The 24,964-nt window shown below is 32.6% G+C and overlaps 1 protein-coding gene across 1 annotated transcript in view; it reads right to left on the reverse strand.

Annotated features, from left to right (window-relative positions):
- LOC118183399 (uncharacterized) overlaps nucleotides 1-24,469 on the reverse strand; it is a 291,111-nt gene extending 266,642 nt beyond the window's left edge. The window contains exon 1 of the mRNA XM_035352922.2: nucleotides 24,325-24,469. Within this exon, the coding sequence (XP_035208813.1) occupies nucleotides 24,325-24,373 (49 nt within the window). The 5' untranslated portion in view covers nucleotides 24,374-24,469. The remainder of the gene's footprint in view (nucleotides 1-24,324) is intronic.
- Between the last annotated feature and the right edge of the window lie 495 nt (nucleotides 24,470-24,964).

The following is a 24,964-nucleotide window of genomic DNA, read 5'->3' on the forward strand; positions in this document are numbered from 1 at the left end:
AAATTCCTTCAACCACGTAGTGAAATCTTCACAGTTGCTTATATTTGATCCTGTGACATGACAGAAATATTACTGGATGCCCATTGGTCCATCCTAGAAACCACTCCGTCGGTGGCTACACAGATGTACACTTGTGAAATATGCATAAGGGACTTGGGACGTTTCGGACGTTGGACCTGCAGCCATGCCGTGCGGAAAGAGATAACTTAAACATGTTTTGTGCACTTTATATTGTAAATAGTTTTTGAATGGATAATAAATTACTGGATAAAATTTCAAAGCTGATGGAAATTTGTTCCCTATTATGGTGACTGCATGAGAAATAGACGAACCCACCTCGTGGTTGAGAGGGCACGAGGTGACAATACATATATGATATTTTGGCAGTCGGGCACATCAATGAATCTTGGCATCAAAATCCGGACATGGCTGAGTGGCTGATAGCAGAAATGATGACACCGAAAGATTTCAATTTTTAAAACTCCATAGTCACTTAAAATGGCAGATTATAATTCTTTCAGATTCTCCAAAAACTACATATCCAATAATGATTTAAATTAAATTAAGGTTAAGCTTTCCACGTCATAATGATTCTAACAAAGGAAAGAAGAAGCTACAGAGCAGCGCAAGCGATGGCAGAGAGCAATCTCTTGAAAAATGGCGTGAACTCTTCATTTATAGCAGTAGTTACGTAACATGCCAGAATGTTCTCGACAGTTCTAGGGGGAAGATCCTTAAATTGCGGAAAGTTAATTAGAGGTTGCCTGTTCGCGTAGAACAAAGGGTTAATCTAAAAGTGCGCATTTATCCAATATGGCGGCTGACCAAGAAAAGGTTTGGGCTTAAGTTAAAAAGTTTTCAGTTCTCAAAATTGTGAGTTTATTTTCCGAATTAGTTACATCATCCGTTACGCAAGTCATGCAAGATGGACTGATTTAGAAATGACGCAGTCCAGAAAAGTTACGATTTTTAGAATACAGAGGGGGAATTATGGGTTACCCACTAGTTTAAATTATAATTTTGATTTATATATTTTTTATCTTACTTAAATACGCAGGGTGTTTCAGCAATCAGTTACAAACTTTCAGGAGAGACAGAGTACACCTAGACGATGGAAAATCACGTAGAAAGTTATGGTCCGAAGCGCGTTCTTGGCGCGGTAGTGACGACACAAAAAGGAAAGGATACTAACAGTTTGGAAAAACATATTTTATTATGATTAGTGCAGCAAAAGCCAACAAATAAGAACAAAAATAGACAAAGATCGTCGTTCGAAAGTACGACCCGGCATCGTGATGCAGACCTCACATCTTAGGCGTATGGAAGATCTACATCACATATGGAAAATCGCATCGGCGATTCATGACCCACGATTTCTGCATCACGGTACGGGTCGTAGTTTCGAACACTTTCTTTGAAGACAATCGTCTGCTTTTATTCTTATTTCTTGGTTTATGCTGAACTAGACATAATAAACTTTATCACCAGGAAAACGTTTCCGACCATGCATTGCTATGTGTTTTTCCATCGTCTTGGTTTACTCTGTCTTTCCTGAAAGATTGTAACCGATTTACTGAAACACCCTGTATATATATATATGAAAGTCTCTTTTCTGGATACATATTTTGGAGCCCAAAATGTGAGTTATAAATGTAACTTAGCCTTTTCTAATTTAAGAGTAATGCAAATTAGAAAATATATACCTCGATATAGTAAGTTATTTTAAAATAAGCATTTGAAGATCGTTTCCTTTCACTCCAAACCATGGCTCATAGCAATGGCAACGGCTGCGGCGGATAAATGTTCGAATCGTCTAATTTTCTGGAATCCTCTAACTTTCTCTTCATAGTGGTAACGACACACTTTAAAACTGTAAATCAGAGAAGGTTCGTTACGACGTAAAAGCGCCTATTTTTAGAATAGCAGACTACAGTATATTACTCTCTGAACTAATTAAAACAAATGTATAATCGAGTGACTATTAAACAAGAATCAGTTAATATTCGTGTACTTATTTCTTTACCTAAACACAATTCTAAACTCTTTTAGAAGAAATCTATATAGAATTAATTAACATATCAATTACTCGGAAACTACAGCTGAGTCAATTTTTCTTTAATAGATTCGAAACTGTGAGACAGAAAAAAAACCCACCAAACTTCTTAAAATATACTTATTCGCAGCCCTGTTTCTAAGCTATCTAATATCATTTCATTAAAACAGCGGAAAATACTGCAATTTGAGTACCCTGCACTAAATACCAGGAACAATCAATACTTTGAAGAAAAGAAAGTTTCGCTTAGAAAATGCAATCCACATCAGAGCTGCTTAAGATACTGACTAAACTTTGTACTTAGAAGGGTAACATAAGATAGCCAGATGTAGCATTGCATTTTATATCAAGCGAAATCGGTTAGGAAGATAGAATTTGGAAAGTTAAATTATTTAGCTAAAAAAGGGAGAGTAATAAAATACAAAAGCTTACTTAAAATGACTACTCGGACATAATAAGAGGCTACATAACTGAGAAATTTTGAACTTTAAAAAACTGACGTTATAAGCACTGAAATTACTTAAAAAATTTAACGGTTTTACCGATATTCTTATGAGCCATAAACTCTTCAGTTTTAAAATAAAAGACATAAACTTCTTCTTCTTTAAACAATTCAATTTACACCCTGGTCTTAACAGCTCTTACTGCTGACATGAATAGAATTCTTTAAAACTCATTTGAACTTAAGCCTTCATTCGTAAAATTGAAGTATTCAACTTGACTGATGTTCTGTTACTTTTGAACTGTTTTTCTGTTTCTTCTGTGGAAATTTTGCCGTTCATTATCTTATAAGAAGTAGTAAACCATGAAAAGACGACATCTGGAACATGCTTTCTTTATAAATACTTATTTGCAGCATTTAGTCATTTTTGAAAAAAAAAAAAAAAAAATGTAAACCTGTTATTTCTTCTCGAACACACATTACACCATCAGGGTGGCAACACTATCAAAAAAGTTACTTTACACCTAAGTGAACTACGGGAAACCTGCCTCAATTGTTTTCATATAAAGGTGAAAGATAAATTTATTAAAGCATAAAATACGATGGTCGTTATTTTTCTAACGTGTCATGTGTGTTTATATGTATTTCACACTTTTTTCCCTGTTCATTCTTTAAAAAATGCGTTAAAAATGTAGGGAACATTCGAAGCGTAAAGCAAAGAATAATGTAGTTACTCATCCATGTACGTTTATTCCATAATGCGCCACAATTTATATTTATTTGCATTTTTGCTGTCTTCTATCTACGAAAAACTATTAAATTAGCTTGAAAAAAAAATGAGTCAATATTTTCCTTACATATTTAAAAACAAAAATTTTAAGAGAACTGAACAGTATTTAAAATTTAGAAAAGTGGGCAGTTTCTGCTTTTATTTTTTGGTCGTTATTCATTTTTAAAGTGACTGGAAAAATTTCTTGTAAAATATTTATAAAATAGTTACTAGTTGAATTCTTTGCATGAAATAAGGAGTAAGCTCAAATTCTTTATATAAACTGAAGTCTTCTTTGCTAGGAATCTAAAACTGAGGTTTTTATGGGTAGGGATGTGCAAGCGTTTAATATAATTGTTGGGAACTAGGGATTTGTAGGAGATTTTTTGGAAAAAAAATACATCGCTCGAAATTTATTTTTTTAACATAAAGCAATGCAGAAGTTAAAAAATTATCAGTTTTTGCCGATCATAGAACAGTTTTCAAGCTAATACACTTTTAAATAAAGCATAAGAATAGCATTAATAAAGTTTCATTTTGAAATCATTTAATGTTTTACTAATATATTTATTTTGAAGACTTTTATCAAGAGCTGAGACTATTAGAAATACTAGAAACCGTTTCTTTCGAGAAGTTACATAAGTTTCAGTGGCATATCTACAAATACTCGATTCACATTCAAAGTTTTAACCTTATACTCAGTTTCAAATCTCGAAATTATCCATAGTAAGTTTCACATAAAAAAACTTTCATATTATCTTCATTTTTTTACCATATACTCAATTTCAGATCTCAAAGTTAAATTATAACAGAAAAACGCAATTAAAGATGTGTAAGATAAGCCCAAAAGAATATGGCGCATATTTACCAGTGATACACAGCATTAGACTTTAACTATCCAAATTTCTTTTCGTACATTACAGATGCACTATGTGAGTACCATTTGTTACACGAAACGCAAGACAGAATCAGTATATTCTAGATAGAGCTTGTATATCCCCCAGGACTGTCTTATATTAACAGTGAGTATATCGATTTCGAAGGTCATAATTTCTGCATTCTGGCTTTTCGTGAGACTTGAGGGTCTTGTGTGGTGCAGTGCAAGACTATAGCATCTTTTTTCTTTCTTCTTTTTATTGAAATCTATAGTAACTCACGTTTTCTGGATTCGAATTGCGGACTTCTCTTGCAGGACGATTTGGGAGAAGCGAACCCAATCACCAAATCCTGGTTGCAATGAATTTATTGTTTCTCATTTCTTTTAATTCGTGAGTGACTGTAGAGTCCTTAGTTTTTTCTTTATTATTTTAGAACACGAGACATGCAAAATAGACAATGTTCTGGCCGGGTTTCGAATTCCGAGCCTTAAGACTGCTAGCCGGACGTACTTTCCAATTACACTACGAAGGCATGAGGTAAGGACGGAGAAAATGTGTTACAGATGGTGCTGCAGGTTTTCAGTTCATCAAAACTGCATGGCAATAGCATCTCGAAAACATTGCTTTCAACATATTTCCATAAACAAGAAGCCAGATGAGGAGCGCACCGTCGTTTTCTCCTTTGAATTGCAATTAGATGTGTCGAGACGAAAGGATCCCAGATAGAACATCTGTATTGTATGATAAGAAATTTGAATAGCTTAAACTTAGCTTGCTATATCCCAAATGTAGATAAATGTTCGCCAATTATATTATTTTTATGGCCATTTGTAACTGGAGGGTTCTTTTTTAACTGCCCTGGCTGTACGTTAAGAAAAAATGCCACCTTAGACTGTCGTACATTTTGATCACATTAGATTTGAGGATACCATTATCAATTCCAAGTACCAGCCGAGGTCTCTCTTTTTCAGAAGCAATATATTTTAGACAAAAACGTCCTTTATTTTTTCTCGCGTAATCTTCCCAGAAAATCCTGTGAATGAACATTGAATGTAACAATATTCAAAGTTCATACTCAGGTTTTGGTATATGAAACATTACCTACGGGAACGTATGTAAATAAATGAAAGGCATACTATTAAAACATTAAAACATAGAAACGAAATTTTTAAAAAATGGAGTGCTTTCAAAACAAATTGCTAGTACAAAAGTACAAAAAATTTTATTCTACAAATTAAAACTTTAAATGAAAAAGTTTCGCTTTTCGCTTTTAATAATAAATTAGCAATTTTCTTATTATTTTATATTAAATAATATATATTATAGATAAATATTTCAGTTCTGTAAATGAAATTTATTACTCTACTTTTTATCCATATGAACTTCTAAAATTTTCTGAATTCTTATTAATATTCTTGAGCTAACTAAAACCAATAAAACATTTTGATATTTACGACGAGAACCTAGAACGGGGAAAGTGCATAATTAAGAAACATTAGTCACAATAAATATATGTACAAAATTCTGCATTAAATTTTTGCTACTTTTAAAATGAAAATTATATGCCAAGAAAATCTAGAGATATATTTTTTTTTCTTCCTATCATGTTATAAACTGTTTCTTTCTAAAGATTAAGACTTGCATCAGATTATATCTAAGTACATGGAGTATTTATCTAAACACAACGCGAGTATAAATGTGCAATTTTCTTGATGCCTAAATTCCAATTAGAATGATTCACTAGCATCTGTTACTAACAATCCCAAATTAAAATAGTTAAAAATAGACGCAAAAAGGCTTTAAACTACCCGCCTACATCTAAATGGATTAGAGTTTCTGTTTAGCTTTAATTATCAACGAAGAATGTTTTTTGTGCGCGTATGAAAAACAAAAACTTTTCTACCTTAATGGAGATTCTTTTATTTGCGAACAGTAAATTAGTCATTCAAATAAACCTTTGGAGCAACTTTTCTTATTTACATACTACTCCAGATACTAATTGTGCAACGTCATTTAATAACATAACATGCAGCCCACCAGTGAAACTTTCTGTTTTTCAATGTGAGTGAAATCAGGAAAATGCTACATATTATGATACACTAATTTTTTTGCCAGAAATTATAGACCATAGCATTTGATAAATGTAACATGAGACAGCATTTCACTGAAAATCCAGACCCAAAAACGGCCGAGCGGTAAAGTTGCTGAACACCGGTGTAGTTCGATCGGATGTTCGAATTTCGCGAACGGTCTGGCTGCATGGCGTTTCCATGGTTTTCCCCGTGTGAACGGGTACACGAGCCAGTTTCCCTTATAAAGTCATCCGCGAAGGTATCCCTCCTCCTAGGCAGAAAGCTCTCGAGTGCTTTACCATAATCAAATAACCCAAAGCACTGAAAATGCAGATTCCGTCAGCAAATCGGGCGCGTTGGCCGAATTCTTCAATTACGCGAAAAAACTCGGATTATCCGAAATTAGCATTAGGCATAATTTACACCTGAATTTTCACTTCCGTCATACACATTCAAGTTGTGCAGGAAATTTGGGGATGATTTAGCCTGCAGACTGCGCTCGTTAAGTCATTAGATTTTATTTTGGTAAAAAGGAAATAGGAAAAAATGAGCAATGTCTTCGCCGAGATTCAAACTCCGGACCTTCCGATTCTTTCAATGTGCTTTCAATTACACCACGAAGACATGTAGTTAAGAAAGAGAAAATTTATACACGCTTTTGTCAACAAATGTTGGATTTATTAAATAAGAACGGCGAGGTTCTGAACAATGAACGTTTTGAGCCCACTTTTCTTTGGATGTCTTATCTCCAGATATGGTGAAATCGAGCGGTCAACACGATCACCAGACTTAACAGCGTGCAGTATTTTCTTCTAGGATCATATGACGAGTTCTAGCTATTAGCCATAAACCCATCTCACAACTGAAGAACTTAATGTGCAGGTACAGGAAGAGATTTCAGGGGTCTGAATAAATATCTTCCGTCCGGCTGTGTGGTTTCCAGAGCGCTGATTGAATGCGGCAAAATGGAGGACACTTTGAGGCTATGAGTCTTTAATTTTTAACATTATCAGCGAAATGTTTTTTTCATATTACATTTAGCTAATGCTAAGGTGTATATTTTCGAGTAAAAATAAATACTCATAGCATGCAGTAATTTTATGAATTCACTAGCATTTCAAAATCGTCCAATTCACTGACTTCTTTATGAAAAAACTGCATAAAAATTTTAAAAAGTAGGTTTGTTGATCTGTTGCAGCAAATCATTTGAATATTAATTAGAAAATCTAACTTTTTCAAAATATAAGAAATCATTAAGTTTAAAATAAAATAGAGAAAGGAAAAAAGAAAGAAAGAAGCAGCCCAAACGCAAATATTGCGTTGTTTTACAAACTAGAGATTTTCCGTAATCCTGCATCTAGTGTATGTATAATTTATTATTGTATTTCTAATTTATTATACTAAAAGTGTGAAAGCTACGTAAATGAAATTAGTGACAAAACTTACATTGCTATAATAATAACTATACTAACATTTCTTCATGGTGGAATTCTAGTTACGACTCTTACAACGAAAAATTAAAACTAAGAAGGGCAAGTACTATGAATAGAACCATGAACTGCAAGTACTATGAATAGTAACCGAATGGGTATAATAGATTTAATGTTTGCCATCATCTGACTCTTTTTTAGAATCTATCAGGCATTCAGGAACAAGAAATATGAAAAGGAGATCTTTCCGCTCCAGAATTCAAAACACAGATCTTCCAGACACAGCTGGGTAGCGGTAACCACTTACATCACAAGCAGTCGAAAAGGGATAATTCTTTAGATTTTCTCCCATTCAAAGGCAGACTGGGAAGAAGCACTAGATTCATCTGACCAAAGTCTCATAACGGCGAATTATCATTCAGCACATTTTGAGATTGTGCGCCAGTACAGATATTATGAGGCTATCGAGGGTGAAAAAGGTGAAGGTAGCATCCAGCAAATGATCATTGAGTTACTATCTGAATCTGATAACTACTTATATGCCAAATACGGAAAACGGACTATTAAAGTTTGTAGAGACAGTACGTTATTTCGAAGCGAGAGACATGAAAAACAAGCAATGCCCTCGTCAGGACTCGAACCTCTCCAATACGCGCCGAGTGTACTGACCATTACACCACGAAGACATACTAAGAAGGCGAGAGAAATATCTTATAAGTTCCTTACACCCTTACTTCTCATGTTGTTAAAACCTGCATCGGTGCACTTAAAGAATGGATTACGTATTTTGAATATAAATTATTCCTGTCTTGAAGTATGCTTTAATTTATGCCTAAACTGCAATATTATCGCAAATGACTGAGAAATATTCTGCCTGAAACGGTCGTATAAACAAATAAAACTACTGACACTGGGTGCTTACAGATCTTCACCATCTCCACGAGCGAACATTACGCTATTCTAAGGTCGTTGCTGGATGTGCCACTTACACAAGAGTAATTGTTAGTCCCGACATTTTTCGATGGCGATAAGAATGTGTATGTGCAGAAAACGTAGAATGTTATAGCCACATGTTGGAAACCTTTTTGCTTAAACTGATTGATCGTAACTGGAACATGACGAGAATGTAGTTTCAGCAGGATGGTGCCATGGCACATAAGGAAGGATTATGAACAATGGAATACTAAGTATTGCATTCTCACAGAAGACTTCTCTCTCAATATGTGACACTCAGTTTCCCTACAGTTTTGAGAACCTAAACTGCTGTAGAATTTTCCTAGGTGTTTATGAAATCTCAGGTTTTTACCCACTCCAGCCTGACATTAACAGTCGATTGCGAATATTACATAGGATATTCAACTAGCGTTACGAAACGTATTCCTGGAAGAGGATATCAATGTCTTAACTACCATGCAGAATATTTCAAACGTGTTTTATTCAAGAAGTAAGGTCTATTTTATGAATCCAAATATAAATACGTTATCTTAATTTGTAACGTTAAATGACCTGTTATATAGTATCTTATTTATTTGGCTTATTTATTTTGACTAGTAGTTGAGTTAAAGCAACTTTCCTGTCGCTCTCCTTTTCACCCACGCTTTTTATGCCAGTATGTAAATTAGACAGCGCGCATTTATTCAGATTAAGGGAGGAAGAAGTGCTATTTAAGCGAAGGTTTCGCAAGTTGATTTTAGACCGTGTTTTGCCTACTTGAGGCCACGTTGTTACCGTACTAAATAGCGATTTGATTCTGTGGCGTTGATTGCTTCTAGCCATTAAGCTTGTCTCATCTCTTCGGCTTTTGCGAGCCAGAGCCTTCCTAGGTGTTTACTTTATCCTGTCAGCCGATGGCTATTCTAAATTACGTTTTATTTAAGTTCAACATTACTTATTTAAGCCAGAAGTGTTGACTAATGTAAAATCAGGTGGGGATAACTGTTAACTCTTTGTTATCGAATAAAAGGGTTATTTACACCCTTCGTCTGACTTTTGTCCTCCTACCTTTAAAGACACCAAAGCATACGAAACTCTATAACTGTAATGCATTATTTAGATAAGCGGTTTCCAAAAGTGGTGCATGCAGATAATTTTTAGTGAGTTGCGAAATATTTTGAAATACTTTTTTTTTCCTTCCTTTTTTCCCCGATCGTTTAATTACAAAGGTAACCAAAATTGAGGAAACCTTTTAGAAAATATTCCTTTTTGAATTTTAACATTCACATATTGTAATAATATATTACCATAGATATTTAACATAAGCATTACCAGAGGTATTTTACACAAGCAGTACCATAGATAATTAACATCGATCAAAATACAGTGCATTTTGTGGACAAAATTAAGGTCTTGTATACAGTTTTGCGCAATGAATTGTAAGAAAGTAAATTTCTTAGCTTCGCACGTTTTTCATTAGTGTGTTTCGTTAGTGGAAGTCTTTTGCTAGCATTATAGTTTGCCATGATATTCCATGAAGTGAATCAATGATTTAATTCAGCAGATACTCTTGCATGATTCCAGGATTAAAAAATTATTTCTATTCATTGTATTTTAATGTTAAGTTGCGTCTGTCTAATTAATTCATTTAATCGGCTCCATATGCGCTAGATGCAGGATTACTGCAAAGTAAAGGATTTCAACTAGGCTTAAGTCAGTACTATTAGTTCGCCAATTTAGTAATATAATATTATTTTCCTGAAAATAGTTTTTAGCATTGAATAAAATACTTGAGAAAGCACAGAGTCCTGATGAAATCTGAAAGTCTTATCTCCGAATTGACTCTAATATGTTACTGAAAGACTTTTTATTATTAAAAATCCCATTAATCACCGCATCTTTGCTAGGGAATATTTCCACATCATAACATTATTTGGATGCTTCACGGAAGTGCACGCTCAATCTTCACACCTCTTCTTCTAACGCTGTTCATACTGTCGAACATACTTTTCTGAAATCTTTCCTCAAAGCAACATGATTCTATAATTTTCTGACAGCCAGGCGTCTATATCTAGCAATGTATGCAACTGTTATATTTTTTCCTCAATTACTTTTTTTTTCAAAGAGGTATTACATTTTCTTTCTCTCATCCTTTTATTTTCTGGTTGAACGTGACATTGGGACACTTGGCCAGTAGTGGGCTTTTCATAGGTAGGAATAATTATCCTCGAAAGTTTTGCGAACGTATTCTAATGTGCTTTCGTCTAACGTTTTCTAGCTTTAACTCAGGACATGCTTTCGATTCTGGTGTCTAAATCAAAATTTTGAAGTACTCATTGAATAATCCCGACACGCAAATTTAAAACTTATTCATTTACACCCTTTTCATAACTGCCTCAGATCATTTCCTTATGAGGTTTATTTAATTTGAAAAGCCAGTTATTTTATGTTTGGAATCTGTACTGTTACTTTTCTTTTTCCGTTTTCCCTCTAGAATGCAAATGATTTCGCGTGTATTTAAAGGGAGGTTTTGAGATTGTTATCTCAGAGCGTGTTCCGCCTCTTAAAGACCACGTTAATGGGTTTGATATTCTAAAAGTTCGGCTTGCGTTATACGTGATGATAGTTTAAATTCACACAGTTAATGTCCGAGCCAACTAAACGTAAATTGCTCTGTGTAGCCTTTGACTATTAGTTATTTAAATTTAGCTTCACATTTGACTTACTACGTTGAATTTCTTCCCATAAATGCCGGCGGATTTTGTAAGCATCAGGAGTGTCTTTTGTTCATCTAATTTAGTTTGACTGAAAGGCCCTTCTCAAATTTCTGTTCTTACTTCAGACTTAACGACAAGTTGCTTAGCATCTCCCGAAAGCACAATTTACAATAGTAAAAGACTTTAAAACTTACATCCTTCTAAATTCTAATGCTTTTTTAATTCTTTTACTACACCCTGTTTTGGTTTATCTTTTCCTACCTTCACCAAATTAATTTTCAGGCAACTGATTTATTAACATTCATTCCATAGTTCAGAGCCCAACAGCGCCTGAACGGTAAAGTCGCTCAACACTGGTAGTTCATGTATGGAGACCTGAGTTCGATTTCATTTGAACAGGCTACCAGCACGGGCATTTTCGTGTTTCTCCCGGTGCACTACCATAGTTAAATAAACCTAAATCAAACCGTCTACAGTTTAGAAACTTCTTTGATTAAATTCCCATCTACTTTTCTCATACTTTCGTCTTAAAAGTTATGTTCGTTAAGTAATGAAATTATTTTTGCCTCTTTTTCTAGGAGAATAGTTCACTTTATTTTTCCTTTGCTTCTCGTCCTAAATACGTTACACAGATTACTTGGCGAAATTCCAATAAAAAGGTTCGCAAAAATGGAGATTAATCTAGTGAGGAAAAAAAGTGCTAAATAAGATGTTTTGATATACGTTATGGTAATAAATGACGTTCATTTATTTTATGCTAACACTTTATTGCATCCATTCTGTAGCATGACAAAACATATTTTCGCTTTCAATTTTGAGTTTAACAGAACATCTCTCTAGACATAGGACAGTTTTGCTTTCTTCATACCTTTATTTAGCTATAACTTTTAACATAATAAAGATAATTCCTCATGATGAACTAATTTATATGCTGCGTAACGTTATCTCTCCAGTGATGTGTAACTTAGCAGGAGACTTTTTAAAGTTTTTGAAGTTATAAACGATTAGACCTTAAAAAAGCTATGTCATACTATTTTGGCCACTAGTGTATATGTATCCTAAAATTACGCATTCAGTTAAATTGGTTGGAAACAAACTGTTTTGAAGAAAGATGACAAAGGAAAAAAGCATTATACACTGCGTACAAACTTTTAATGTACATTACGTTCATTATAAGCCTAATGGAGAGTAAGTTGTCCTTAATATAAATAACGAAATTTGAAATGAATAATAGATGTGTTGAACCTCTACAGATGCATTTTAATCTTTACAAGTATTTCTATATTTTTTACACAGTTTACAATAAGACAATATTTCTCTTTTTTCAGCTTGTGTTGAATCCTTCCAAAATGCAATTAAAGTATGTTATTTAAATGATAGTAGCAATGACATACTATCGTAAACGTGTTGCTCCATACATGCATAATATAAGCATCTGTGCACTAGCTGGGCAGTCTTGGAGATATATAGCTAAAACATCCTTACATGAAACATATTGTTGATATGTGTTAATCAAAATCTGAAAGCTTTCAGATTTTATAATTACGCCCAAAAGATACATTTTTTTTTTTTTTTTTTTTTTTTTTTTTTTTTTTCCACATACATACAAGTTTGAAATCATTTGCGTTAACGTTTCTTTGAGTTAAAAGTATTTAAAAAAAGCATATCTTTAGAATTTCGGACAGACAGTCTCGCGCACTGGAGATGAAAATATTTTATTCCATACAGCGTGTTGCCACTGCTCGCTTTGAAATCATTCAGATTTTTTAATCAGATATTCGTTAAAGTTTTATAAAATATGATCTAAATAATAAAACAAATTCCAAATTCGGGAGTCCAGGTGTCCATATTCGGGTGGAGGACTACGTTGTTCAAAAGTTTGTGGCTCTAGGTATCGTTGCTTTTTCACAATGCGAGAAACATACATACATTCATGCAGATTATTCTTTATTTAATTATTTTAAATATAATATAGTGCGATAACATTTGGCGGCAACAATTTGGAAAGTGAAGCGTTTATAGTGATTCGACGAAAATGCTGTTTCAAAACTAAATAGCCCCTTTCGAGTTAATAATTTTATTATGCATTCAGTTTTATACCAAGAAACTATTTACAGATTATGATCAATTTCATTTCCTATTTCATGATTAAATTCTTACGTTTCTGTAACCGAAGTGAAGGATTTTCAATACTTCGACTACAAAGACAGTGATAGAACTATTATTTTTATTTCTTTCTAAATTACTAGCAGAATTTCCTGGTTCTCAAGCAATATTTTTAGAAAGTATAATGTTAAAAAACATCGCAGTTTACTAAGTACAGCATCATACGTGCAGCAGTTGAGAGGGGGGATAAAATGAGAATGAGGATGAAGAAGAAATTAGAAGCAATGAAATATTATACATGCAACGTTCTCTACTGCACAAAATGTTAGGATGCGAGCGAAGAAAACAGTAACTATTAGATTTGTACTTGTGCTGCCATCTGTCGGAGATTCAATGAAGCTTAACATATTAATTTAAAATAACATGATCAAATAAACACAAAAGTGTTCGAACGCAGTGGTACGTAAATAGAAGATGAGGTCTTATTAAGAGGTGATTCGACAGATAAAAAAATGACATTAATTCACATTTCTTGGCAGAACAAATTAAACACAAAATTACCTTTCCTTGTTATGGAATTTTCTACAGATGAGAGGGTGTGTCAGATGAGTAGTGTGTAAAAGTCACAGATTATTACCACGACTGGATTTAAGATGTCTAAACATATTAGATAAGCTGCATTTTCTTTATTTACTTTATTATCTCAAAGTGCGTTAGCCCAGAAGGCCTATTAATTAGCATTTTGCGTCGAAAACTTTAAATGTCCGTTTCACTTTTCAAATTGTTGCCACCAGATATTATTGCCCTGTGTTATATTTAAAAAAATTAAATAATGAAGAATGTGCATAAATGTATACATGTTCCTTGCATTCTGATTAAAAAACAGTACCAATATAGAGCCATCAATTTTGAGTAACATAATCCTCCACCGAATATGGGCATCTGGAAGTCCTAATTTGGAATTTGCTTTATTATGGATTTCATATTTTGTAACCCTTTAACGAATTTTTGATTAACAAACTCAACGTTTTCAAAGTGAGCAATAGCGACACAGTACGGGAAAAAATTTAAAAAATAAATAAATAAATAAAATAAACTTTTTTATGTGTATCGGAAATTCTAAAGATTATGCCCATTTTAAAATTATTTTGCGATATTGTTGCTGAATTGAATTTTATGATATTTAATGATTCATGATATTTAATAAATAATGGTAACGCACAAAATGTAAAAAAATACCCTTTGGGCATAATGTAAAATCTGACAGCTTTCAGATTTTTATGATTTTCTTTTTTTTTTTTTTTTTTTTTTTTTTGTTTATATAAAAAAATTATAAATGCACTTAAATTTTTAAAAAATGTGGTTGATGTTTTAAATTCACTGCTGTCATACAAAAATAATCACGCTGCTAATTCAGATTTATAATAGAAGAGAAACACGCCACTGTGACAATCAAAATCGCAATAACAACCTTGTATTTGGCGTACATATATTAAATATACATATATTACATTCATATATTATATATGTATATGGCATACATATTTGGATTCAAAATCTGGTTACGACCACGTGCGATGCTGATAACGACCATGTTTCTGCAACTCCTTTGCCGATGCTTTATTTTCTTCTTTTTCCCCTTTCTAGTAATTTCGTTCTCCTGATGAGGAGGGACCTTTAGCTGCCCTCGAAATCGATTGAGTGTTTTAATGTACGCCAAATACAAGATTGTTATTGCGATTTTAATTCAGAATTAACCTGAGAAACTATAAGAGAGATCTCCGCATGTTTGACAAGTAATAATTTGTGCCATTGTCGATAGCAAACTGTCAGATAGTAATACCGTACCTAAGCTTGTTTTTCATAAAATTTTAAGAATAATTTTGGATGCTTCTTTCTTTTCTTTAAAATAACAAAAAAGTGCAAAGCGAATTCCAAATAGCTGTTTGGTTTTGTCAGTCTTTTGTAGAGCATTATTTGTGAATATTGCTTACCATATATATAATTATGAATTCTATTGTCCAAAGATTTGTCGAAGAAAGCTCAAAGCCCTCAAGACCTGAACATACGAAATTCTGTAAGAAAGTGATTCACGAAGTTGTAAGTTTGTTTGCTTGTTTAAGTGACTTGACCTTATTTATGTGATGACGACAAAGCCTCGAGAGCTATCTGCCTAAGGTAAGGGATGCCTTCGTAGAAGACGTTTTAAGGGAAATTGGCTCGTATACACAAGAAAGGTGTAGGAATCTATTAGTTGTTAAAATTCTGTCCTATACTTCTAGAATGGAATTTTTAAAAGTAGTCATGTCAAAAATTTAGAAATTTGAAAGTTTGCAGTAGACCTATATAGCTGTAATGCGTTTAGCTAAATAATTATTTCTTTTGTAATTTTCATACAACTCATACTGATTATTTCCGAAAGTTGGATGGTCTATTGTGTGTGGTTTACCTTTTTACTATATTTCTATTAACGCTACAACCAAGAAATATATAATTTTTAAGTATATTTAATTAATAAGTATTCTGAAAGTTTTGCTTTCAGGAAGGTCAAGTCAGAGAAACAACGGGAACTATGCGTTAAATACTATTATTTTCTATTATTCATGAAAACTGTTTTCTGAAAACGATTATACAAGTTTTTTAGTTGTAGTTTTTAACGCTTATATTGTCAAAATTTAAAATAAAAGCACTTGCGTTTAAAAATAATAGCAGCCTATAAAACTGCTTAAAAGTTTAATTTTTTAGTAAGCATTAAAGTACAAAATGCCGATCCTTATAGTATACGTGTAAAAAATCATCTGCATTATAATCCTGTTTATATATAAAAGGTTAGCAAGAGCGCAAGCCTACTGACATTCTTATGTCAGATTCCCGTTTAATTTAAGATTGCTTATACCATTCAACCTAAACAGCGCCAAAGAAAGAAATTATGCTATTTTTGAAATGTCATATTTTACAGTCATTAGGGTATTTTTTGAAAGCAGGAAACATGAAAAATGAGCAATGTTCTCGCCGGGACTCGAACCACGGACCTCTTGAATACGCGCCGAGCGTGCTGACCACTACACCACGGAGGCATGCTAAGGAGGCGGAAGAAATACCGTATAATATATGTTTCCTTGCAACGGCTTTCTCCTTAAGTGTAAATAGATTGAAACATTGAAAACAAATGTGTTTATGTAACCTCAAATAATAAAATAAAAAAGGAATTAAATCCATTTCAGGGATCACGTTAGTTTCCCTATAATGGGCTTTGTAATCTGAAAAATACTTCCATAATTTCTTTAATTTTAATTTAATTTTGAGGATCATAATTCTTAAATAAAATCTCCATCAAGGTCACATGAGAAACCATATGAATTCAAAAACTCAAGAAGAAATCATCCATCTAAATATCTGAACCAACGCTACAACAATGGCTGCACAAAGCAAAATCCTGCCTTCAAATCCCAGACGCATTCTATGATTTTATCGAACAGAAAAGTCGAAAAGTAGGGGTCCCTATCCACCAACATTTTCTATGACGTACTTCCATATCTATTTCTTGTGAGTGTCTTCAAAAATATGTAGTGTGTTTTAAGAGTAAGAGCCATTTTGTTGTATACACTAATATGCGTCGCGCGAGTGGCAACGAGTGCTTGCGTTGTGTTCCGGTATCCCCTTGGAAACAAATGTGCTCAGTTGCAGCTGTGTAAGTAACTTGTACAGTCTATCCTTTGTCTTTAAAATGTTCAAGACTATCAAATCGCCCGCCACTTTTTTTTTTTTTTTTTTTTTTTTTTTTTTTTTTTGTTGTTGTCGGCAAGAAACCTGCCTACTGCAGACATTCACTAGCCAGATTTGTGAAGTTTACGGAGCTACTGCCATGAGTGAAGCAAAGTGCGTCAGAGACTTCAAAGTTGGCCGCGACAACGTCCTTGATGAATCCCGCTCTGGTCGCCCGTCTGTGATCACAGACTATATGGTGGCTACAGATGAAGCAAAAGCTTTATCATAAGGACTCTTTCAAACAAATTTCCTAAGTCTCTAGTCTAGGAAGTGAAAAAGGCCATGACCTCTTCGTTATCGGAGCAGGCGGCAAGTTTCTAAGGGTATTCAAAATCTAGATCTAAGGTATGATAAGTGTTTGAACAAACTTTGAAACTATTTTGAAAAATAGAAAAATGGATATGAAATCTGATGTAGGATCTGAAAATAAATTTGGTGTTTGAAAATTTTCTTTCGTTTGGTTTTTATTTTCAAACGGTCCTTACTTAAAGAACACCTATTAGTATGAATGGATACACTGGGCATAGAAGATCACCTGCCTGTCCGATGGCAAGGTAGAATTGCTTAAGGTCACTTCATCAAATAGAAATTATTTTAAGCTGTTTCCTTAGCTTCGGTGCTGCCGTTACAGGCTGAAAAGAAGAGATGATTCTAACGGTACTTAAAAGTCAGTTGAAGCGAGAATTATAGTTTCACTTAAGAGTTAAGTAACCGGAGTCTTCCAAAGTCATAGCGGAACAAAATCTTTTTTTTAAATTAAACGAAAGGACCACTTTGATTGAACGCACAATACTAATCCATTTAGTTGGCTCTTTTTAACTGATTATATACTGCAATGGAATATCACAAATCCTCTCCATGCTTCTAAATTATTTCGATTTCTGAGAAGGTGGTCTCATTAGATTCTAAACGTCACAGTCAGTGATGTTCATTGCTATTTTTTATTTATGTTCTCAGAAATGCTGTCTACTTTTACGGTGATCACATTGAAAGGTTTCATGGCATTTATTACCGAGATAAAGGATGAGTTGCTGCAACAACTTTGTGTAAGCAGAGTTCATTCATTAATTTTACAAACTGAAAAAAAGAACAATTATTCTGTTGATGGAAAAAAAATCTCGTTCCATTCCGCCCAGTTTCAGTTTCATATTCGGACAACAGCATATTTTTGCTATTGTTCCGTCTCTTTGTAAATAAAATATTTCATCAACTAATTTGTTTTTAGATAATTATGCTTCACACATTTTCTTTCGGGATGTAAATTTTCCTCTGCATGATAATGCTCTACAATATTTTCAAAAGGTGATCCATTTAAAATTTCTCAGATGATTTAATTTTACTGTTCAGTTTCCAAGCATGAAATGCACTAGAATAGAAATCCAGAACTATTTTTCAAACTAATCTTTTTGTGGACTTCAGTATTCCCTAAAACATATATCTAGAAAGCTCGATTGTTTGTTTATTGAATATATTTCTGATCCAACACAAATATCACCATGACCATATGGAACGGCTCCAACAAAATTCATGTCAACTATATATACAATATCCCAAAATATTTACTGGATGCGAGACATTTTCTGCGAATATATTCTAAGCGAGACATTGCATTAAAACGCGGGAATTTTCTAGACATTTTGAGACACCTGGCTCACTTAGAAGGAAAACAAAGATCTACTGCTTCAAACATATCAAGTCTTCTCCCTTGAGCTTCTTTAGTTGCGCCAGAAGAAGGATATATTGGTGTGATATACGTAGTTTACTGACGGAATCACCTGTTCACAGGAAGAAGAAATCATGGATTAAATCTCAGCTGGAGCTCATGTTTAAAATTAGGCAAAAAATAGCCTCATACCGGCGTAAATATTAAAATTCTACTCTAAAGTTGCTTTTTTGATTAATTTTAAATTTTACGTTAAAGTGTTTCGCAGGAACTCAGATGTTCATAAATTTTACATAAGAATGTTCAGATCTTGAACCCTAAGAGAATAATTGCTACAGCAGTCTTAGAATTCTTTTGAAATTTCAATATAATCTGCTAACTTTTCATTGCAGTATAACATTATAGTCTGATTTTGAAGAAAACCTCCTTTTAATAATTACTATAATTTTGCTTTCGAAGCGTTAGCTCTTTTGCTTAAGAAGTAATAAAACGAACAGGAATTAATAGCAGTTTAGAAAATTATTTTGCGTAAACTGAAGAGTAGATTGTCACTCGAATCTGCAAAACTCTGATGGGTAGTCTCTTAGGACTTGTTTCCCTTTAATAAAATACATGTGTATAGATATTCTTCATCTTCCTGCTTCAGCAGTGATCATAAGATTAAGGTTACCAAACAATGATTTTTTTTTTTTTTCAAAATCTCTTATAACTTGTTTCCTTTTAATAAAATACATGCGTTTTTTCATCTTCCTGGTTCAGCAGTGATCATAAGGTTAAGGTTACCAGACACTGATGTTTTCAAAAATTCATTGCAGACGCTCTTATAGGTACAGAAAGGGCTAGTTACATTGTGGTTTTCGCCATGCTTAATGTTTCTGTGATTAATTCTCTTGATGTAAACGTATTTCAGATTAGGCGCATGAATTCATTGTAGTCAAAAGGGCTGCTCCTGTCGTTGGCGAAGGCCTTAGGCATTTTATTAGGCATTAAACAGTATTAGACAGTACACTAGGCATTAGACAGAACAAATTTCACTCATATGTCCTTATTTTGACGTAGAACATCCAGAGGGTCAGATTCAAAGATTTCCTAACTTTCTCCCCTTACCATTAGTCTCTTGACGGGACTTTCGGGTTGAGTATTTTAAGTGCTCTCACGCCGAAAACACATGATATATTTACAAACATCAATATTTCTTCCGGGATTCGAACTCGGAAACAACCCTACGGTAATGGGCACTATGTCGAAGCGAGAGCATGCATAATGAAAGTATCCTCTTTTCTTAAAAGGGGTTAGTTTGCTTAGAAAACATTGTATGTCTACGCGGAACAAGTTAAATCCAACCACTTGTTCTCTTGGATTGGGCCGTAGAATGAATGAATGAAATATGGCTATTGTTTTTCATTATTACCTATTATTATTATTGATTTTTGGTTTACTTAATGTGGAATGAGGATGCAAAAAGGGTTTTTTCAAAATTTCTCCCACAAAACTATCCATAAAACAGACAGACTTTAAACGTTTTACCCTCATTTACCCTCATAAATAATTTATTCTAAATATCTCATACTTTAGATTCTTTAAGGCTGATAATCTCCTATAGTAGCTCACATCTACTGGAGTAGATCATACCATCTCACTATAAAAGTCTAATACATATTATATACTGAAACAAAATGGGGACGAAAAATAAAAAAAATTATAACCCAAAGAATTAATATAAAATGTGTTAGTTTGGCTAGAAAGTCAGAAATTAAGAAAAAGAATATTTCAAACTGCATGTTTAAATTGCCGTTTGCTTCTTTATATATCTTGGGCAAGAAATCATCTTTTTCATATATCCTACCATTCCTTTTTATTAAAGGCAAAAACTTTTTATTTTTATTTATATTTTATTAATAATAATTTTTTATTAATAATAATTATTATTTTTTAATTTCTTAAATGATTAGGATATTACTATGATTTAAATGAGAAAAAATATCAGTTGCGCTCTTTTGGTGCATAATGAGGCCATTCTTTAAATCCTTATCTCTGAACCATTAACATTAGATAATTAAATTTATAATTCATAGGTATTTCGGGATTTCTATATTGTTAAGGTTCCATGCGTTCTGAAGAATTCCAATCATTTAATAATTTTCCGATTTTATCACTATTTTGCATCGTCATGTTTTACTTCCCACACAAGGACGTTTCTGATGAAATCTTCCTCTTCAATTAATATATATTTTTTAATTTTGATAAATATTAATGTATTGTGATACTTCCTCAAAAATGGATTTCTCGTATTTAATTATTTATTCAGATTAAATTCGAAAACTTTTGAAAGACCGATATTTTGCTATATATAAAAAGAAGTCATTAAATTAATAGAAACATAATACTCGCACTTTACTAATCAACAGAGAGAAGCATTATGAAATTATTGCTTATCATTTTTGATAAATATATTTGATTTCAGCATCAATAAAATATTAACGATTGAGGGATCTGAATTCAAATTAACATACATCAGTATTCCGCAATGGTAGCTTAAAAACAGTATGAGAAAATCAAATTCATTTGTATTAAGCCTAAAAAAGTGAAAGGCACAAATGTATAGGAAAAAAAGGTAATTTAATAGGCATGTATCAAAACTAGAGTTACGTATAAAATTGCTTGCATCTGTATAAGAATCATTGTAGCATTAATAATAAGCACCATATTATAATTATTTACATCTTTAAAATTTGTGTTTTGTCCTAAATTTAATATATTAGTCAGCACGTTAATATTGTAATATGGATTAATTCCAACGCCTTTTATGTATTTTTTTAACATTGGGTACGCTACTAAGTACGGTTATTTGAAAGATCTTGCCGGGTTTCATATTTCAATAAATTTGAGCATGATAAAAATATATACAGTTAAAAAAAACACATAAAAGGCAATGTCCTGTGAAACTCAGAAAAATAAAATATAAGTTCCAAGCATGGGAAAATATAATAAAATGTATTTATATACATTTACGGAACTGTTGATTTTCATCATATACGAAACTAAAAAAGCAAGCTGAAATGTTATAAAATAGTTTGCAGTAAGTGTTTAACTATATCCAAAGAAACATTAATTATCCTAGCTTAAAGATGGTGTCAAGAAAACGGTTTGCGGAATAAGTAATAGTTTCAGTTAAATTCTTTAAAAAAAGAAGTTGTAGGGACCAACAGATTGCTATACATCCTCTTAACTCGCGAATTAGAAAAGTGTTGAAACTAATGATAATTTAAAACATTTATCCAAAGGGATTTATCCCAGTCCAAAGGGGCTTTGTCCCTGAAGGACTATTGTTTTCGTTTTGCGATTTTGCGTTGAATCACTATAAATGTCCGTTTCACTTTTCAAGCTGTTGCCAACAAATGTTAAGAGTCCTTCATTATATTTAAAGAAATTAAATAATGAAAAATCTGCATAAATGTATGTCTATTTCTCGCATTGTGATAAAACAACGGTACATAGAGCCATCGAATTTTGAATGACGTAATCCTACTGCGAATATGGGCATGTGGAAGCCCAAATTTGAAATTTGGGATTTGTTTTATTATCGATTTCATATTTTGCAAAACTTTAACGAATTTTTGATTAACAAACTCTAGGATTTCAAAGTGAGCAATGGCAACGTTGTATAGAAAAAAAAAAAAAAAAAAAATCTCCAGCGCGTGAGATTCTGTATCGGAAATTCTAACTATGGGCTCAATTTAAAACTATTTTGCGATATTGCTCTTGAACTGAATTTTGTGGTTTAAGGGCGAAGAACATGATATTTAATAAATAAAGGTAACAGACAAAATGCTGAAAAAAAACGCCCCTTTAGACGTAATTTAAAATCTGAAACCTTTCAGATTTTCTTTTATTAAGTTTTTTTTATTTATAAATTCAAAGTCTCATGAAAGGCAAATCATTAAATTGACATTTTGTGTAATTATTTGTACACCTGTGAAATTGCATTTTAGCGCCTGACATAAAAAAACAAAATATTCATTTTTCTCACTTTTCATGAGACATTTTACCTACATCAAGAAATGAATGGTACATTTATTTTTACAAAATTATACATATTGCAATAAATTATATACTATATTGCTTCAGATCATGTATTTCAATTAAATCCATCTTGCTGTCTCAAACAAAAAGTAACAGACAAGGACCACACTACATGATTTAAAAGAAATCTAAAATTCCTCTCATATTTCTTATCTTTTCATTCCCTTTACATTGGCCTGTTTTAATGAGAGAAAAAATTATGTAAGCGAATGAAATATTTATTTTTATGCACATCGCGTGAAATTTCTTGAAATCCTTAGATTAAAAACAAACATGTAGTTAATTAAATGGCACTCTTAATCACGCTCATGCTGGAAATTCTTAAACCGTTGCATGTTTCATTATTGTTCAGTGCCTTCAACTCTATAATGCAATATTATATTAGAAAACTTCTGTTTACGTTGCTTAACTTTATAAAACATTATGATTAGAGGTGCAAATTAATAATTAAAGAGAAAGTTATTGAAAATTAATGCTTAAGTGTGTACTTTAGTAAGTTGCATTGTATATGTAATAAGTTCTCGAGTTAATTTTTCTTACAGAGAAAAAATATTTCATGTAAAATAGCAACTTCTGGACGCTATTTTTTCATATCATGTTAATCCTTTAAACTGTACCTTTTCACACGGAAACGGAATTTATTAAAAGTATATTAAAATGATTCATCATCATTCATTGTTTTTATCAGTGTATTAAAAAGATTTATTAGAACAAAATTTACCAATAAAATCTCATGTGATCGGTAATTTTTACATGTAACTCTAAATAAGTAGTAAGTAAATGAATTAAACGTTTAATCGTTCAAATGTAAACAGAAGTACGAGGATTACATTTGAACGATAAATGAAAATATTTTAGAAAATGAAAAAGCTAAAAGTAAATTATATTTTTTCACGTATTTCTTAATAAGATTAAACAGAAAAGTACTGTTATAATATTAAATAAATAAATAAAAATGTAAACTGAAAAAATTGATGAAAATGCATTTCCAAATTTATTAATATTGACATGAATTTTATGAATAAAAAACTTCGTAAATCATTACATGAAATATAATTTCTAAATACTACCGCTCTTTATGCTTTTTGGATTTGTTTTAGAATTAACTCATTTAGTTGGCAGCAAAATTTTTATTTTTCACGTTAAAATCCTCTCTTTGAATATTAATTAAAAAGCGATAAAATTCCATAATTTTAGCAATTGTTTGTGTGTTTCGATAATTTAAAATAAATAATTAGATATAAAAGTGTTCATACTTGGAAAATAAATCGAGAAGTTTTTAAAAGTGAAATGCTAAAAATAAATTTCAGCATCATGAGTTTTCTCCAAATTCCCTTTTATTTTAAAATAAATCTCTTGATGCGAGAAAAATAAAGTCATTTTTCCTTAAAAAAGAGAAAACGTCCCTACCTTCTCCGAGAATTATCCACTGGCAGACGGCTAAAAACAATCCAAGCATAGCGACCGGTCGCTAGAGGTTCGAGGCACCGAATCGCGCTCCATGTGAGTGAGTCTCAACTCAGAAAACTCCTGTGACGGAGAACACGAAAACACCCGAACGCGAGCCGATTCCTCAAGCCGAGTGTACGCTACAACTGCTGCCATCTATCGGCGGACCTCCACATTATAATCGATCGAAAGTCAATCTTCTTACGGTTGTTCGGTGGTGACCTCACCTAGTGTTTCGGGTTCTGGAAGACAACTGAAAACATTCGATCATTTCTCCCTCTCTATTTCTCTTTCTCCACCACTATTTTTCATTTTGTTTTTCTGTTTAGGAGGCGAAAAAGTGGAGAGTATTGAATGCTGTCTAGCACACGTGTGAGTTTCCGCAATAGATTATTTTAGGTTATTTCCTCCCTTCCTCTATTTTCATTTTTATTCTCCGCTCCCGCCCCAGGTTTGGCAAAAGAATGAAAAGAGAATAACTTCTTTCCTCACCTCTTATATTCCCCCCTCAAATGTTTCTCTTTTCCCATTCAGTTTGTTTTCTCTGTACGATGAAAAGCTTGTCAACTACATTTTTTTATCCTTTCTTCTACAATACACA

The sequence above is a fragment of the Stegodyphus dumicola genome, chromosome 1 (genome assembly GCF_044657685.1).
Source record: "Stegodyphus dumicola isolate Sdum_Otavi_A_Nest chromosome 1, ASM4465768v1".
Taxonomy (NCBI): Eukaryota; Metazoa; Arthropoda; class Arachnida; order Araneae; family Eresidae; genus Stegodyphus; species Stegodyphus dumicola.